This window comes from Barbus barbus (genome assembly GCF_936440315.1).
Source record: "Barbus barbus genome assembly, chromosome: 7".
NCBI lineage: Eukaryota > Metazoa > Chordata > Actinopteri > Cypriniformes > Cyprinidae > Barbus > Barbus barbus.
The window spans coordinates 30,263,219-30,283,633 of NC_136735.1; the positions used below are offsets into that span (position 1 = coordinate 30,263,219).

The 20,415-nt window shown below is 34.3% G+C and overlaps 1 protein-coding gene across 3 annotated transcripts in view; it reads left to right on the forward strand.

Annotated features, from left to right (window-relative positions):
- Window positions 1-5,712: 5,712 nt before the first annotated feature.
- LOC306873032 (dachshund homolog 1-like) overlaps window positions 5,713-20,415 on the forward strand; it is a 37,701-nt gene continuing 22,998 nt past the window's right edge. For 2 of the 3 annotated variants that reach the window (XM_079422028.1, XM_079422026.1), the window contains exon 1: window positions 5,719-6,504. In XM_079422028.1, coding sequence (XP_079278154.1) covers window positions 6,053-6,504 — 452 coding nt within the window. In that variant the 5' untranslated portion in view covers window positions 5,719-6,052. Of the gene's footprint in view, window positions 6,505-20,415 lie in introns of all 3 variants that reach the window. The other variant, XM_079422027.1, reaches the window with a different exon arrangement.

Below are 20,415 nucleotides of genomic sequence, written 5' to 3' on the forward strand. Positions count from 1 at the left end.
AAACCTTGAAAAAAATGATTAAACAGCACCTACATCACCATATGTTGTTGGGGAGGGTTTCAAGAAAATTCTCCTAGCTCATCCAAAAACAAACTCCAGCATATTCTGTTATTGCTTTTTAGCAGCAAACACTCAAGATGGGTTTGGTGAACACAGGGATAAAAAGTACCCCATGTGTACAATTAAATATACTGCTGTATTTTTGATGTTGTGGGCCTATATTTCTGCTGGAGGTCCTGGACATCTTGTTTAGACACATGGCATCATGGATTCTATCAAATACCAACAGATAAAAAATCAATAAGTGACTGCTAGAAATCTTATAATGGGCCATGTTTAGATCTTCCAACCAGACAATAATCCAAAAACAAATCTTAAAAAAAAAAACCCTCTTGTCTCTTGTCAGGTGTTCTCTAACCTCATCAGGCATTACAGGAGAAAATTTAGAGCTGTTATTTTGGCAAATGGAGGTTTCAAAAAATATTGAATAAAAGGGTGCCGTTAATTGTGGCCAATGTGTATAAGAGAAAAACATTTATTTCATAATGATATTTCCCCCCATTTTAAATTCTTATTATCCAATGAAAGGTTAGATTTTTTTTTTTTTTTTATAAATTGTCAAAAGTATTAACCTGTTAACCCGCACCGGCCCGTCTGCACTTTTAATTACCTTTGTTCAGTACCAAAATAAGATTTAATAGTGGATTCAAGCTCATGCCATTTAAATCAGGGGTGTCTAATCCTGCTCCTGGAGGGCCAATAATGTATTGCAGACTTTAACTCCAACCTGGTTCAACACACTGGAAGTTTGTAGTGATCCCGGACACCTTCATTAGCTGGTTTAGGTGTGTTTAATTGGGGTTGAAGCTAAACTCTGCAGGATCTTGCCTCCCCAGAAGCAGGAGTGGGCACCCCTGCCTTAAATTGATTGGGTTGTAACAACACTTTAAAGGATTTCAAAGAATAGGTTACCAAAGATGATAATTGTCATTTACATTTACGACATACAACAACAACAAACCTCGTTAGTTCTCGTGTCATGACATTTGATCAAAAGACATGCAAGAACCAATGAGGTTTGATATTTATGTAAAACCAAGACTGAAATTTGTATGCTTCCATCATACAAAGAGATTGTATGATTTCAGAAGACTTGAAAAAAAAAAAAATGATAGAACTTGTGTTTTGTTGTTATATGAACATGTTATTTAAAGTTTTCCATTTCTCTTCAAGCTGAGGTTGTTATAACTCATCCTATTGTGTAGTGAGACGCCGCAAGTTGACAGGACATGATTTTACTTGTCCACCTGACTAAAACTCAGAATATATATATTCTTTATATATGTTTTTTTATAATTAATTCAAGCATTTTATATTAAGCTTATTTCATATTTACATTTGAATACATAAAAATACAATGTAATGTAATGTACAAAATATTTAATTGTTTTATACATTTATAAATATTTAATTATTTTTGTACTCTAATATACAATAATCGCACATACTTTATAGTAAAAAAATCAAGTTGCTATCTTTCAAGTTACTTAGTAACTAAGCAAATTTTCTCTACTGTAACAGAATACCTGGGAAAAATCTATTAAGGTTCACATTTTCAACCAAAGGGAACATTATTTACCATTATTGTGACTTCAAATACAAATGCACAATCATATAATTCAACACAGTTCAGAAAATGATCTGTCCTAAATTCATTCATATTTTTTTGCTTAAGATCTATACTGTTAAAGCTCGTAAACACCTGGCAATACTTTACAGAGCAAACACAGTGCTACTGTCATTTAATCTGACAAGCACAAATATTATTAGGAAACAAATCTGCTGTTTATGTGAGAATTATTGTCATACTGATATTTTTGAGAAAGTCCAGAGAGCTTTGTTAAATAATTAGTACTAAACTCTGCCTAACCAATGTCTGAATTCAGCTCAGGCGTACAATAACAGCAGTAAAATTGAGCTAGAGGAGACTTCGCCTTTCATTAGTGTCACGTCAGGCTGCTGTCACCTCAGACTCATTTAACCAAGAGGAAAATTCATTTAAGTGTTTTTAGCATCTGCCAGATAAGCAACGCATCTGTTCTCATTTGCACACAGTGACAAAGAGCTGCCGAAAATAAAGGGAGCGTGTATCTAAGACTGAGCTGTTTTTTCAAACATGTGCCAGTCATTTCTTTTTTGGACGTGACAGCCTGTGATACGCTTAACATCGGCAAATCATTCGTTCAACATATGCACATACGGTTCTAAATGGCAGATAATTAACATGTGTATGTGTACTGTATATATCAGATTTATCAAGTTTATTCGTCCACAAGGTTATCATAGTCCATCCTGCAGATTTATTCCAGAGCATCTGGATTTGTTTTTCCATTTACTGAAGACGTTTGGTCACTTGTCTGATCTTTACTAATATATATATATATATATATATATATATATATATATATATATATATATATATATATATATATATATATATGTTTTTTTATATATATATGGTCCGTACTCTTGCTTAATTCTCTCATTCCTTGAGCCCTTCAAGTGATCTGATGCATAGCCAAAACTCTGACTGACTGGCCTTGCCTTTTTTCAATTTTGTGCGTATGTGTGGGTAATCAAATCCCTCAAATAATGATAATGTGTCCATGTATTGAGAGATGGTATCAGTGTACTATTTCCTATTTTAATGAATTTAAGTTGCATTTTAAATGTAATTTTACATGTTGAATTTATTTAGTTAGTTGTGTTTTTAAGTCCATTTTGATGGTTGCACTTCAAGATATTTAGCTTTGATCCTGTGCGCGATATGATTTATTGTCAGTGATATGCAAACAAAGGTAAGATGTCATGGAGAAATTCTGTCATAACTCTTTTTGTTATCTTAATGGAATAATTCACCCAAAAATGAAAATGTGCTAATCATAAAGCCTCAGGACATCCAAGATATGAGTTTGTTTATTCATCAGAACAGATTTGGAGAAATCTGGATGTTAACTGATGGACTGAAGTTGTGTGTATTACTTGTGAATTATTGTGATGTTTTAATCAGCTGTTTGGACTCTCATTCTGACGGCACCCATTCACTGCAGAGTATCCACTGGTGAGCAAGTGGTGTAATGCTAAATTTCTCCAAATCTGTTCTGATGAAGAAACAAACTCATCTACATCTTAGATGGCCATTTTTTGGGTGAACTATTCCTTTACATGAAGGTTAATCATGTAAAATAGAATGAAGTTCAAATGCATCATGGTTAACTTTACCTCTAGAATATAAAAAAGGTACAGATCTATTACATGAATTAAACATATTGTTAATCGCTATGGATAAAAATATATTTTACCATATAAAATAAATCAAACACATTTGTCTATATAATTAAATACTGTACAAGATTAAAAATAATAATAAAATAAAAGACCAGCTTATGGAAGCTATACCCTTTGGATATTACAAACCCCCTTTAATATAGAGAAATTATAGCAAACTAAATGTGAAAACTATACACGTGATTAAAGACACCTTAGTGTCAATGTCAAACCAAAAAATATCATTTGTGGTGCCACATATGCATTTTAAAGTCAAATGAACATCAAGAAAACTGTTTATTTAATTGTAATGTCATAAGACTCAAAATAAATAGTTTTAGACAGCGGTAATGTAGCACATTATTTAAAATTCATCATAACACTTGTTTGTTCATATTTTAATACCCCTCACTTTTCAAATCATTCCTTCGCCTCTAAATGACTGAGTGTTCAGTGTGTTTCTACAGCTCTCGCACCATTAATTTACTGTCCATTAACCATTTAAAGAGAAGCATGTCAGTCTAAGACTAGTTATACACTCTCTCCTTTAAATTGGATTTGAATGGATTAACTCCAGCTTTGTTTCCCAGAAAGCCTCATTCCTACTGTTCATAATTACATTTTACGCTGAAATGCAAATTCAGGTCAAAGTGTCATTGAGGTCATCCACATCTTCCTGACACTTTATCTCTTTATTGACTTTGGTCTGCGATGCTTGAAGTTTACACTGTGAAATTGTGCTTCTCGATACCCAAAACGAGTTTTCATGTGTTCATAATGTTGAAATTGTTAACTAAATGCAACTAAATCTATATTATGTCACTGTTTTATAATGGTTTCATGACTCACTCTACTTCAAAAAAACCTCTTCCTACTCTTCACCTGTGCAGTCTGAGTCATGTAGTATTGTACATTTGTACATATCAAAAGCTCATGAGTTAAATCAGTTGTACCAGTCTTTCAAATCTCTAAATACAAAACAAACTGAAAATGAATAGCATGAAAGCTCTATAACAAAACTGCACACAGTCTGAGGCAACTTGTAGATGTTTTCTGTTTTTTGAATTTAATAGTACTTGTGTCCTATTAACATACAATTAAATCTGCTACAGATTCTACAACAATAAAGCTGTCTCTTATTACGATACCCAGGAAAATAGATTTAGGGCATAGTTAGCCTAAAATTAATATTCTGCAATTATTTACTCACTCTCATGTCATTCCATCCTCTATGCATTATTTATTAATTTTTTTCCTGCAGAAAAGATGTTTTGAAGAACGTTTGAGTCCAAACAACATTGACTTTTTCAATGTATGGACAAAAGGTTTCACAGATGCAAGTCAAGTCATGTTTGAAAGGACATGAGTGTGAGTAAATGATGACAGAAATGTAATTTTTGGGTGAACTATTCATTTACCATTACCCTACACAATACCTAAGATACTTTACAAAACTGCTTTATTAATGTGAATATAGAGATGGCATGTCTGATGGGAACACAAATGTGGTTAAAAGGACATGTGGGATATTTTTATGGCATTTTTCTCAAAGGATTCCTTGTGAGTCCCAGGAGAGGGGTGCACAGAAGTCTTTCCACAGACACATCCAGATGTGTGAGCGTGTTTTCCCAATGATGCTGAACAGATGGCATTCAAACACTTGAGTACCTGACTTAGTCTGACCTATAAAAGACAAAGCTGATTCTTCTGTTGCCTAAAGATCGTGCTTCTTATTTCATGCTTTATTTTCTTGACAGAACTATTGCACACAATTTAGTGTGCATGAACAATTTAGAGTGTATTACACAGTGTGATACATGTGTGAGTGGAAATTTCTGTGAAGATTGTATTTTTTGGCCAGAGGGTCATGGAAAAAAGTGGATCAAGAGTACTTTATATCCATAGATAGATAGATAGATAGATAGATAGATAGATAGATAGATAGATAGATAGATAGATAGATAGATAGATAGATAGATAGATAGAATAACACTGCACTGAAATATGTGGTGTGACAAAATGTACTTTTTTAAATAGGCTATATAAAATATTCCATGTAGAATTTATTTAGTGTAAATAGTAATGTTTTGACCATGTGTAAATAGCAACTAATAGCATCTCTATGTTTGTGCTTTTCTAAGTTCAAATAGTGAAATAAGCTATTCACACTAAATGTAAATATAAGTAAAATGCCATTTATACCTCGGTAAATTGTCTGAGCAAAGGGGGAGGAGTCAGTGCAAACAACCTTTCCCAATAAATTTGGCTATTTGCTTATTAATAATTATGCATGTGCTGGGGAAAAAACAAAAACAAACAAACAAAAAAAAAAACACATTAAAAATGTTCAGGATAATTTTGCGATTGACGGATGGATGATCAGATATAGATCTGGGATATAACATTTAACAGCTTGAGAGAAGCTGGACACTGGCTCAATAGAGGAGGAGGGCTGACATTTCTCGACCTCCAGTGAAGTCTTTACCCATAAATTGGAGCACATGTGGTTGGCAAAATGGAGCATCATTCTTCCAGCGAGAGGCGGAGTTAACCGGACCGAGAAGCGCTCCGCTGATCTGAGTTTTCATACGGGTAAAGAGAGGCGCTCGGCTCGGTGCTGCCAGGTTTGCTCTGTGGACGCAGTTCAAAAGAGGAAGGCATATAAAAGAGAGTGATGAGAAAGTAGATGACCTAAAATAATATATTGAAAATAATAATAATTGTAATGACCACTATGGCCGTTCCTGCGACTCTTCCGGTTCACTCTGGGACTTCTGCGGTGTCCGGTAAACTCTTCAGAACCGACCCGTTCTTCTCGAGTCCCGCGGACTCTCCGCGACCGATCAACTCGCTGAACGCCACGCTTCCGAGCGGCGCAGCGACGAACGAATGCAAAATCGTGGAGGTGCACGGAGTGAAAGTCGCTTCTTTCAGCGTTGATGGACAGGAGCTTATTTGTCTCCCGCAAGTCTTCGACCTTTTCTTGAAGCACCTTGTCGGCGGACTACACACCGTGTACACGAAACTCAAGCGTTTGGATATAAACCCGGTGGTGTGCACCGTGGAGCAGGTGCGCGTGTTGCGCGGACTCGGTGCCATCCAGCCCGGAGTGAACCGCTGCAAACTCATTTCCAGAAAGGATTTCGAAGCGTTGTACAACGACTGTACCAACGCAAGGTTCGTCAATAACTTTTTTCTGTTAACAGTTTAAATAACTGATGATTGTGCATCAGCCTTTGAATTGCATATAGAAATATTTTTTAGTACTTTTTCAGAATTACAGAAATTCCTAATTTCTTATTGCTAAATGCAACACGCACCGCAGTGAAGCAGAGATGTGTGAAAAAACAAAGGCAGACTGTATTTTACACTATGCCTGGGTGGAGGAACATAGTGTCCCGTTATGCTGCTTATAAGTCGTTTCAAATGGCAGTCAACAGAAAGCAACAAGTGGAGCCCCAGTTTTGACTCTAGTTTTTAAATCTAGTTTAAAACCCAAGCTCAAAGAAAGTTCTTAGCAATGGAACTTTTGTGTTCATGCTGCTTTCATACAAGAATATTTAATTTCTGCAAAAATGTCAAAAGTTATAACCTAGTAAAAATTAAATATCCTTAGTTAAAAGTACCTTGAATAGAAGTTTATGCAATGTAAATCTGGGTATTGATTCACTATGATTTTCTTTTTTGTTTTTGCTTTATAGTTTTCTTGGGGCTTCCTGCATGTTGGTTACACCACACTGATATTGATTTGGCAGCCAAAAGTTTTTCAAATATTAAAGTAAACGGCAAACAAAATCAATCCATTACAAATGTAAGCCTTTTAATTTGACTCACTTTAAGCCCCACAAAAAGTAAATTACTTTAACCCAGAAAGTGAAAACATAAAGAGAGATTTATTTCAAGTTATTTTAGAAATTTGATTTCTTAATTAATTTTTGAATAACTTACAGGATCCAGGCCAAAAATACAGCACCAATGCAAAGTCCTGCAACTGCTAATATGAAAAAGGTATTTTCTTGGTAAAACATTTAGTGAAAATTTGCTAGCATTAATACATCACAATGTGTTTATCTTCTCCATGGGCACCGTGAAGTACTTTCAGGGACCCCCAGGGGTCCACAGACCCCAGAATGAAAACCCTGGCTCTAATTAGATGGAATAGTTCCGTCAGGAACCATTAGTTCTGTGAATACACGTTATGCGTCAGCTTGTGGATTTTTTGTGGCCAAAGTGTAATTGCCATTCTTTGAAGCCCAGTGCATGCCTGTCCTGTTCAATCCCCTTAGACCCTCATGTACGTGACACAGATCAATTTTCCAGTTCTCTCCATTATGTAAACGCATATGCATTGGTCAAGATAGGAAGCTGTTTACTCGCTTTCCGACCTCTCTGCTTGTTTTTCATTAAGTGCGTTTTGAGCATCCTGTGTTAAGTTTCATTACTAACATCAATAATAACAGACTTATTCTAAACAGAGAGAGAGAGAACCAACTAGATTGCATTTTGACCTAACAAAGACAATATTTGCTTGGAGCTAGTAATGTAATGAATTTAAACATTTCATTTGAGTAATAGCTTCTGTTTATCTCTTAGTGATTAACTACATGACTGTATATATTTTAGCATGTTTTGTACAGTGCTGTGAAAAAACTGGGATCATGTAGGATCATGCTTATTTTGTTTACTGGGATGAGAGTTGCTGAAATCGCGTTTGGTCTCGTACTGTATCGCGTATCTTGTCAGTGTGTGCACTTGCCTGGCCATTTGTAGTTGATAAACAGGAAAGTGGGTCCAGCTGAATTGAAATGATGATTTGTTGGATTGGTATAAAAAAGGTTATTATACCGTGGTGAAAAGTCGTGTGAAGCCCTCTTAGTGTAAAGACCATCGACTCTACCGTGCGACTCCACCGGGCAGGGATAGAAGTATCGCTTTTTATTTAATTTTTTCATTTATATGTTTATTATTGAAATGTTGTTATATGCATGTGTCAATTTTATTTAATTTCTTTATTTTCTTAAATATGTGGGTATATAGTATTTATAGAGTTGTAACTTTTTAGTTTTAGTTACTTTTTCTTATTTGTAAGTCGCTTTGGACAAAAGCGTCTGCTAAATGACAAAAGTAAAGTAAAGTAAGTAAAGTAATGTAGCCTCTACAGAGTCAAGTTACAGTCGCGCTTTATTAACAGCAGGTTAACAATAGGTTAAAATTTGGCACATTGAACGTGATGTCTTAATCCTTCTCTTTGTTGCGGTCTGTTTGTGCAGAGACCATAACTGAATAGAGGGGAGATATATTGTCATATTAGGTCATGTGTTTTGAAGAAAGCCTGTCATCAGGTTTCAAAGGGCCTTTTGGATACTTTCAGAGGTTTGCAGGAAATATTTTCATGGCGTGTGAAGTCAAAACTCGTGCCTCTGGCGAGATTAGGAAACTGTAGTCATTTAAAAAAAGTTTTGAAATTTAAAGCTATTGCTCTATAAGGAAATGATAGAGAAAAGTGCATCTAGTAGTGTTTTTTGTTTGTAGATAATTATGTAGAAAGCCACTGTTTAATGGCTTTTTGTTCATGTCTGCTAATTTTGAGGCCATGTGTTTGCTATTGTACTGCTAAAAGAAATTGATCATTCATTCATAATTAGTTATTTATGAGAAAATACAATAAAAATGGAATGAATCCAGGAAAAACAATATAATTTTGTAATTGCATTAAGAATTTAGTATTGGTCACATTTCACCTTTTGTGTTGTCTGGATTGTGTTTCCTAGCAGATGGCTTACACTGCTGTGCATGAGTGAACTGCTTATTCACCTGTGACATATATTGTGGCGAACACACACATACACTCTTGATTTTATTTCTTTATACAGTGATGTCTCACCATATGTGATCCCAAGAATGCAAAGGCTCAAAGCGTGGCTTGATTTATTGCCTAGCATGCCATGCATTAAACATTACCATTCATTAAGAATTTGGAAACCATTAACATTAAGCACAATAAAACATTAAGCCTATGCCTCAGATGTTTTTGAATCATGATTGAGTCAATATGAAGTAATGCATGATGAAATAGTGAGTCTGTACATGGGGCTGCTGTGGATGACTACTATGTCTGCCATAATATGAATGTAAAATAGCCTCTAGGATCATACTAATATTCAGCTTTTGACTCTGTAGTGACACCATTTTAATGGAAGCTTATTTGTGGTTGTGGCTTTTTATCTTACAATTCTGGCTTTTTAAATGCAATTCTGCCTTTTCCTCAAGAAATAAACCAGATTTAACCTCAGAAATGCCAGACAAACTATTGTCGAACAACTGTGAGAAAATGTCAAGCTTGTTTCCATTCACGCAGGCTAACTAAACTAAACCTAAAAATAAAACATATAAATTTTAATTGCTTGCAATAAAATAAATGATAACGGAAATAAAATATATAAAAATGAAACCTTTTTTAATTTTATTTGCCGAGGCAACATTTTTCATTTTCACCTAGTTTACCTTGATGTACTAAAATAAATATAATTAAAACATAAATAATAATAATAATAATAACAACTATAGACATATAAAAAAATGACAATGAAACACAACTAAATTATTAAAACTTATTGAAATTAAAAAGAAATGGAAAATATAAGAATAAATTCTAATTCATAAAAATTAAACTATAAAATGATAAAAACTATAATAGTATCTCAGTGATACTAAAATAACACTGTTTTTGCCACTGAACAAAACAAATTAAAAAGGTAAATTTTGAGATATAAACTCAGAATTGTAAGAAAAAAAAGTCAGAATTTTGAGATTAAATAGTCGCTTTTTTATTTTTTTATTTTTTTATTCCATGGCTGAAATAATCTTCTGTACATTTCTCTATTTCTGTAGGCACTGGAGTGTGAATCCAGTAACCTGTTAATGTTGGGGCCACTGCAATGCATGCAGTGTAAAATAGGCCAAACGTGGCATTATGTGCTGCTTCAAGCAGTGAGTGTGGACGACTATGAGAGCAGCAGTCATTCATTTGATTCCTTATTGAGTTGTCTCAGCTGAGGTCATTCAGTACATTCAGTACTAATGAGCTGCACTAGGGGTGCAGTTGCACTCAGCGAGGTTAATGTGTAGCGTGAAGTGGACATTTTGATAACACTTAATTACATTTGTCCACATCAGAGGCGGATGTTGGACGGTGCGACTTCTGCGTCACTGCTTTGTGCCTCTTTGTGGAGAATCAGGCTGTAAATATTACAAACTTCCTCTTTAGAAAGTTATTGTACAGACCAGGTGAATATCAGGAACATGTAGATGAAAAAGCCCATTTATGCTCAGATTGTAATCAGTAGAAGATTTGGTTCCTGATTAGAAATGAAAGAAAACTCCTTTGTGTATTTAGTCTTAATCATGAACAAATATTTTAATTGCATGTAGTACACTACAGTCCGAAAGTTTGGGGCCAGTGCGGTTTTTGTTTTTTAAAAGAAATGAACACTTTTATGCATCAAGGATTCGTTAAATTGATCAAAAGTTACAGCAAAGAATTTAAAAATATTAGGAAAAATCTATATCAAATAAATTTTGTTCATTCTATTCATCAAAGAATCTTAAAAACATGTATCTCGGTTTCAATAATAAGCCACACAAGTTTTCAGCTTTGATAATAATATAAAAAGATTTTTTTTAGCACCAAATTAGCATATTAGAATGATTTCTGAAGGATCATGTGACACTGAAGACTGGAGTAATGATGCTGAAAATTCAGATTTTCATCACAGGAATAAATGTCATTTTAAAATATATTCAAATAAAAAAGCTATTTTAAATTGAAGTAATATTTCATCATATTACTGTATTATATATATATTTTTTTATCAAATAAATGCAGCCTTGATGAACATAAGATACTTTTGACAAAAACAGAATCTTACCAAGCCCCAAATTTTGACTGGTATTATATTGATTGGTATATAAACCTTCCTCTTTCTTTTGTTTTCAGTTACAGTTGGTTTCAAAGATTGTGTGTAATATTTTATGGACGTACGTGAAACCAAACTGATAATAAAAGCGTTTTTACTGTTTGTGGTGAGAGAAGAGCTTTATTTAGCAGTGGGATCACAAAGAGAAGTTCTGTATGTTACACCAAGCGATTAGCTTATTGTGAGGCGCTAAGTGACTGGTTAGCACATTGAGTGCTCGAGATACTGAATGAAACAGGAGGAATCTGGCATCTTTTTTTCATGACCTGACTCTTGTGCGGTTCACAGACGCATAAATGAATGATCTCGTCTAGACGCAACAAGAGTCAGCTTGTTTTCATACAAACGGATCCCCCACCTCACTTGTTTTAGCCTTAGCATCATGACCTGTTTATAACTTCTGTTGAGTGTGTCATGCCTCGGTGTTAGCATTGTGGTCATGTAGACGGGTAACATGCGGATGGATAGATGTGTTGTGATAATGTTTCTCCGAAAAAATTTAACCAGACTTCTGTTCGGCTCTCTTATCTGAGTGAAGGAGATAAGCTGCTGTAAAACAGTCAGTTTCCCCTTAAGACAGCCGAGCAGACAAACGCACGCTCCCTCCCCACGCTTTTTCCTGTTGAGGTGTGGATGTTATGGATGATGTTAGACACATGATAAGCCCTCTCTTCCTACTCACCTCTCCATTAGAGGCTTGAAGAAAGCAAAAATGACAAAGTGGAGCTTGACAGTATATCTTTCAAAGCCTGTTATTTTTCTTCTTTTGCCTTCCTTTTAAAGGAGCAGTTCACCCAAAAATTAATAAAATCTGATCATTTACTTACTATCTTTCCATGTCTAATCTATATGAACAAAATTTTTCCTCACTTGTTTTTGATGCAATTACAGTGAAAGCTTGATACAAAAGCATTATAAAGTTATCATAATGGTAGTCTATGTGACATATGCGCTATATTTTTTTTATATGTACACACACATGTAATTGTTTTAAGTGTTCTTAGTTTGTTTGTGTGTAAATTTGTGATGAAACTGATTGTATTGTTCCCCATTTTGGCCAGGACACTCATGTGAAAGAGATTTTTTTAATCTCATAGTCTTTTTTGGTTAAATAAAGGTTAATAAAATAAAATAACTGGCCAAAATTTTTGAATAATTTCAGTGAATAACTGTTTACATTTTGGCATGTTTCTCACACAAATCTTCAGAGGACTTACAATATAAGCATAAGAGTTGTGCTTTATGAATGTTCATTCCTCATTTATTGTCATTGTAGGGAAAAGAGCTTGAAAAGTCTTCCTCATTTTTCTGCATTCTTTTACCTGATTTTTTTTCCACACTCGTAAAATAGATGTTTTGTTTTTATCTGAAATCTAATTGATCAAGCCACAATGTATTAAATTACTTGAGGGGATAGTTGTTCCACAAACACCACATTAGGTGACACTTTATTTACCCTTTTTAGATAAAGATAAAGATTAGATTATAACAGTGTCATAGATTGTAACATTATAGTCAATAGTATAAATGAAGTTCCAGTTCTAGGTAGTACCGAAATGGGGGGGGTTTGAACTCGGTGCTCAAGCCGAGCCTCGGGTTCGAGCCTCCATTAAGGAAAGCAAGCCAAGTTTGTTTACCATTAATCATCAGGACTGTATGGGCAGGTGAACTCATGAAATAGCAGAATATAATGCTATACTTAGTGTAAATAGAATCCAATGTTATTTACACTTAGTGTAAATAGACACTCCGAATAAAATATGCTATTTTTACTTAGTGTAAATAGCGTCTATTGCTATTTACACTTAGTGCAAATAGCCGCTGCCAAGAGTTATAAACCACAAACGAAACCAACCAGCTATTAGGTGAAAGTCTTGCAACAGAACATCAGCAAGCATGGCTTCTGCAAGCAACCATCCTCTCCTTCATATTCTTCTTTTTTCCTTTTTCTTTTTTACTGCTAATCAGCATAAAGACAGCTTGCATCACAAGCTTCTTGTGGACTGCAATTTTTAACAGGAAGATATCCAGTCTTGCGCGAGAACTCCTGTCTCACACGTGACCTTAATTTTTTCCTGTATCACTTCTCACATGTGTTTGGTTGTGAAATATAGTTTGTAGACCAGACAGAGTTATCTGTGATTCTTTCTGTTGAAAAGTTGTGTAACGTTGTGAAAGTCATGTAGTGTGAGAAGAACAGCGATCCTCACTTCATGCATGTACCCCTGGCATAAGTTTATTATTTATTTCTTCTTCTTGTGTAAAAAAACCCTTTAATCATGTTAAAATCGCTGTAATGCATGTTTCTCATGGCCTCTTGCTTTATTTCAGTCCTGTCTGTTGTGTTGTAACTCATTCTCCCAGTTTTTCCATTCTTGCCCTGTAGCACCTTTGAGAATGCTGCTCGCGTCTCTCTGACCGATCACAAGGTGTCATCTCTGACTGTGCTGACTTGACACTTTCCAAACACACATGCACACACAGAGGATTGTTTATTGGCTTGCAAATATGTCCTCTATCTAAAAAGGACAGAGAGGGAGGAAAGTAGAGAGAATTGAATAAGTAAATGTTTTAATATGCAGGAGGCAAAGAGGAAAAGAAAGACAGGAAGAGAGGAAGAGAGAGAAGTATTCATGAGGTAGAGGCAGAAACCAGCTAGCAGTCAATGCAGAATTGTGGTCATTAGTGACGCTTGCTAACGTTCCTTAACCATTACTTTTACTATTTCTCATACTTTTGTGGTTTAAACAAACTGCAAAAACTGTGAGTATTGGACTTTGGTGTGTAACACATTTTATTGAACTCGCTTTTATCCATGTCTGTAGCATGAATAACTATAGCTTAAATTGGAAGTTCTTTAAGTGATCGGATGTGTAAGTTTTCACCTGGTAAAATGATAAAACAAGCTGCAAAACCCTGAAGGCTTACAGTGAGTCAGGGAGCCTTGGCCCACCTGACCACCTAGCAACACACAGAACACCCTAGCAACCACCCATCTGCACCAGAGACTTGAATCACAATTGACACAATTACACTATTTTATTGATATTTTTTGCAATGGAATGAAATCTAAAGTTCCAACATATGTTTACACAGTTGACTATTTTATAACAGATCATAAGTGTTATGAAAGCAAATAACACTCATAAACTATATTCACTTGGCCATTTTGTCTTTTAAAGACATTTCTATATTTACTCAAGCATTAATAAAAAATTGTGCCCCCAGCGACCAGTTGTTGTGCCCCCTTTCCTCTTCCACTCTATGAATAGAAATCAGCATTTATGTTTTCTGTTTGCCTCTGTGATTCTTTTTAGAAAGAGAATGAATGAAGTCTTTGTGTGGTGAAGCAACAGAGCAGCAGATAAACTGTGCCTCTTTCTCTCTCTCTCTCTCTCTCTCGCTATGTTCATTTCCTCCTCTGCTTTCATACGCAGCCTTCAAAATGCACTTACTGTCATTTAAATGTACAATTATATGTGTTTTGGAAAGAAATGTATACACCTGTTATAGATACCGTTTTGGTATCTATAATATTAATAATAATAATCATATATATATATATATATATATATATATATATATATATATATATATATATATATATATGCGTTTATTTTTTTATATTTTTTTTATATTCTGAGTTATTCTTGCCCATCGCCACCACCATTCTTGTGAGTTGTGTATGCTTGTATTAGTAAGTAACAGTCAGACTTCATAGCCTGAGCATTGTGTTCTTTCCATAATATTCTGTACAAATATAAAGAGTCAGGGGCTGTAAATGATATTGGTTTGGAAAACTGAATAAGTCTCAAATTGTCTCACTGTGATCTTCTAATTTATTATCTCCCTCACTTTCCTCTTTGTTGTTTTTTGTTATGGCCATTTTTTCTTTCCTTTTGCATGTGTTCTCTGCCATCTCTTCCTCTCCTGCTCTTCTCACTCAATTGAAAATGAGAGACTGTAATTAGCTCATCTGTGGTCTACACAAAACCAGCCAGAGAAAGATGGGGCTATTGTATTTCTCAGAAGAAAGTCAATAGATGTCATTGTGTATGTGTGTATAAATGGGTGTGTGAAGGTGCGATTAAGCTTGTGTGTGTGTTTGTGTGTGTGTGAGAGGGAGAGCATTTGTTTATGTATGTGCTGCATGTCTATCCTTATTATCATACTTGATAGTAGCAAAGAAAAGAGGCAAATGGCTACACAAATTCAATACCAAGCTCAAATGGAAAGAAAGAAAGTAAAGACGACAGCCTTGACCAATCAATAAAGGGAGGGATTCCCTCCAGACCTGAGCACTATGACTTCATAGTAGAAAAAACAAAGAAACAGATGCTTTGTCTTATCAAAGCATGTCAGTTCAGGTGTATCATGCAACAAAGCAAAGCAACAAAATTTAAATATAACTTTATATATATTTGCAATATAGTATCTACTGTAGTTCAGGGAGATATTGTTTTGTATATGTTGTTAGTAGTGCTGGGTAGTAACGGATTACATGTAATCTGGATTACGTAATCAGATTCCAAAAATTAAGTACTTTACATGCAAAGCAGGGATTCCCATAGTTTTACCTCTTTCACCTAATGTATGTACTTGAAGTACCCTCTTACATTTTAAAGTAATAATTTAATTAACACATTAAGTGCATGTTCACGTTTCTCTGACTCATTGGTTAACGGTCACAATGGTCCTCATGATATGGAGGTAAACAAATATTTCATCTTTTTAGTAAGTGTTTTATTTTAATTGTTGTGATTTCCTTTAATTTAATATTTATGATTTAATAAAATATAATAAAAACTGCTATAATAAAATAATATTTGCTATAATAACAAGAAAGTGATATTCTTAGGATCTTTAAATTCATTTTTGCAACATTATTTACAAGACAATTGTAAATAATCCCTCAGATTGAATAAAAACAATACATAAAAATTGCTACATTGAAATAAAATTTACCATAATATAATAATTTTTGCTATATTATAATAAGATTTGTTATAAAACAACACCTTTTTTACTTCAATACATGCATGCTTAAATGTTTAAGATGACGTGTAATTTCCTGAACACTCAAAAAAGATACAATGTTTTGAAACCTTCATAGACCAACAATGTTTATGCTTTTCAGGGAAATCAACAAGCAAATGGCTAACATATTTTTAATGGTCCTAAAGACACTTTTAATGGTCCTAAAATTGGACAAATATCCTTATTTTATTTATTTAATATAAGAAAATTCAGAATTTTTTCCTTTTAATTTTGGATTGAAATGTGAACCAATTTGGTAACATGTTTCTCTGAGATTCACTTTAACAGTTATAGTTAGTAAACATTTATGGATGTAAAGAGGAACTGCAGTGAGACCTGTGGTCAACGCCTATGACAGCTGTTTGATATCTATCACGGCAATAAATAGCAGCGCTACCCTATCTGTATGTGTGTGTGTGTGTGTGTGTGTGTGTGTGTGTGAGATTGACAAAATGAATAGTTGTTGAACTGTGTGTTAGTGTGTGTGTGAGCCTGAGCTTTAGTAATATGTCTTTGATCTCTGGGGGAATCCTCCCTTGTTCTCCATCTGCCACCAATCATAGTCGATGACAGAGTATTGATTGAGAACAGGTTTCCATAGTAACAGACTCTTGGGTGTGGTCTGATATATGTTATATGCAGAGCTTATCTTTGCTAAAATGTAATAATATTTTCACCTACACTCTAGAGTAAACAAAATGAATTGTTATTTTTGTGTTCACGGTGATGCAGCAAATATCATCAAGATCTCATATAATATCCCTGCTGTGAGCGAACATGTTTAATTAGATTAGAGTAGATAACGCTTTATTCTCCACTACTGTGCTAATTTGGCTTCACAAAGAAGACTATATACAAACAAATGAAACATTATCTTATGTATCACAAATAAAATGCAAAATATCACATTAGAAAATCACAATATTCTTAATAAATAAATAGAACAGATGTCAATACCATTCTGTAAATCATTTGTGGGAATCAAATTTGTTTCAAATTTGAAACAAAAAATCATTTTTTTTTTTTTTTTTATAAAAATATATTTTTTTACATTTGCAATACTCACGGTTAGATTAAGTACTTGGTCAATCTTTACTTAAATCGCATAAAAATAGGTTTAAAATAAAGATAAAAAAATTATATTGTAACATACTGTTGTGTCTTACCGTGGATATTTTGTGACATCTGTAAAATTCATATGTGCAGAATGTTTACCTCACTAACAAAAAAGTTTCAAAAAGTGCTATGGTGCGGTTATAAATGTTTACATGATTTTCGACATAATCAGTTTATCAATTATAATCGTATAAGATTATAAATGCAAATGTGGCAAGTCTTTTTGTTCCCTGTGAATTAAACCCGTGACCTTGGCATTTGTCGTATCTTGCTTTACCTGCTGAGTAACAGAAATGCAGTCTTATCTGACGCCATGATATTGGCATGACGGGCTTCTTTAGCCGGTGTGTTTCCAGTGCATACAATCAGTTATTTTTCAGAGAGTTTGTGTGCGCCAGTGACCTCTGCATGACTGCATCGCTTCCATTAGCAGCTCATCCTGTCGTTCACTAAAAGAGAGGGATTCTTTTCTCTCTGATAATACAGAACAAAAGAGCTGTTGTCAGTAGATCTGGACTAGCTTTTTTGTGTTTCCGTGCATGTGCACAGAAAGACAGAGCGAGAGAAAGAGAGGGAGAGAGAAGTGGTATCAAGAGATCAATGAATGAGCGTCTCCAAGAGCTGTATTACTGTAAGCTTTGTAAACAGCGTTCTTCCTTTTGTCTGTGCTTTTAAGAAAGAGGAAACCATTCACACCCCCGTACATCAACACACCGTCCCACACACACTGCACACATTCCTGTTAGGCTGACACAGCAGGTTAGTGGATGTATAAACATTACACACCGGGATGAAAAGAGAGATACGAGCAGCTGAACTGCTGTGGAAATGCTTTTTTCCCCCCTTCTCTTTCTTTCTCTCTGTTGGGATTCATCCGCATATACTTGTGGCTCTTTTAGGCATCACACTAATTAAGCGTGCAAAAAGCATACACAATCCTTATTGTTTCAAAATTGCATTGCCTTATTAAATTGACTGTTTAAATTCTAAACTGCTGCTGAGCCTGTGTTAATACTCAAAGATTTCAAAGGGGCCGTATCAGAGAAAACAGGATTTTCCTTGCTCTTTTAAAATACTAGAGTATTACATTTCAGTGCCTAACTCGCCCTGCACCGTTTATCATACAGACATGAATAATTGCAAAATTGTGTGGCTTGTTGAGGAGAGCCTGAGCTATTACTTTTCAAAGTGATCTGGAAGCCAATAAAAAAATTAAAAAAGAGGGACCCAATTCAGATTTGAACGTGTGCTCTTTTGAATCATGACAGTTTTGTACAGATTTATTTTTACATTTTCTTCAGAAGTTTAAACAGTTTAAACAGTTCATTCACAAGGTTTGGGGGTTGAGACATCAGTATCTTAAGCATATTTTATAACAGTGGCTTTTTAGCAGTGTTGGGGAGTAACTATGCTACATATAACGGCATTATGTAATGTAATTACAACATAAATGTAACTGTAATCCTTCACAGTTACTGAAAAAAAAAAGTGTAATTAAATTACAGTTATTTATGAAAATGTTAACAATTGCAAATGGGGTTACATCTGAATATTTTCGGCAAAAAGTTAGGATATGCTGAATAATGTTAATTTGTTGCTTTGCCTGTTTTTGATGTGCACAATATCTCCGGCCATTTAAAGGCCCAATTAGTAAAGGGAAGCTATTCTGATGCTTTTGATTGGTTGATTGTGTTCCAATGCTGGAAATGTAAAAATCAAAAATCAGAACGATCTCGAAGTAAAAAGAGGTGCTAATGTCTGATTTTGTGGTGGCTGCGCTTTGAAATTAAATTATTATAATCTTAATTCAAGTGATGAAGGATTTTGAAATTCTGACAGTCTTTTAGTGTTGAGTAAAGGTCCTTGCACACTGAGTCTGAAATTTCTGTAATGTGTTTTTTCGCTTATTTCATATTCCTCATTCTTTCCTATCAAAATGCTTACTACAGATGCAAAAACGCAGACAATCGAACAGTTGATTGTTTCGGAGGCAGTGTAAACGTGATTGGTCGTGTTTATTTTTTAACAAGCAAAAATTTCAGACTAGAATTTCAGTGTGCAAAAAACTTAAGGCTAACCCTACCTGCTTTAAATGTTAGTAATTTAATAATCAGTAATAAGGTAATCAGAAAGTAATTGAATATAATGAGTTACTTTAATAATGTAATTGAAATAGTTACACTACTTATTACATTTTGAATAGGGTAACTTGTAATCTGTAACCTATTACATTTCCAAAGTGACCTTCCCAACACTGCTTTTCTTGATGAAGGACAGTATGAATATGCTGATATAGAGAGGTTAGTCAAACATAAAGGAAATTTAGTTTAGTTTAGTTTAGCTAAACTTTATTGTCTAGCCTAAGCTGAAGATTACAAGATTACTTAGCTGTACATACAATAATAACAATACATAAACACCCACAACATACACAGAACACATTTATAGAAGTATTAAACATATGGCATAGCAAAATACTGGTTTGATCGATTAATTGCTGGTAGTTCTTTTTTGGCATTAATCACCGGGGATAGTCAAGTGCTAGAAGATTAAGTAAAAATTTCGAAATTTCACCTGTAAAATTTGTCATATTTGTAATTGGAAGCATTTATTTTTAGAATTAGTTTTATGTTATTTGGAGTGTTACTTTAAAGTTTAGTTTGAGTGTGCCTGTATCCTTTTTCTGTCATTTATTTTAATTAATAGCCTAATTGTAAAACATTTTCACGGTAAGTTGTTTATCAATTTTGTAAGTTTAGCACTATTTTAAATTGTGTGGAAAATTCCTTTTATGTACTTAAAAAAAAACCCTCAGCCAATTAATTAGTTATCAGCCTGTTTTTCCTCCTTAGTTTTTGGCTTCTGCAAATTAAAAAGGCAGCATCTATTTGCACTAAGTGTAAATAGCAATAGATTCTATTTACTCTAAGTGCAAATATCAGTAGATGCTATTTACACT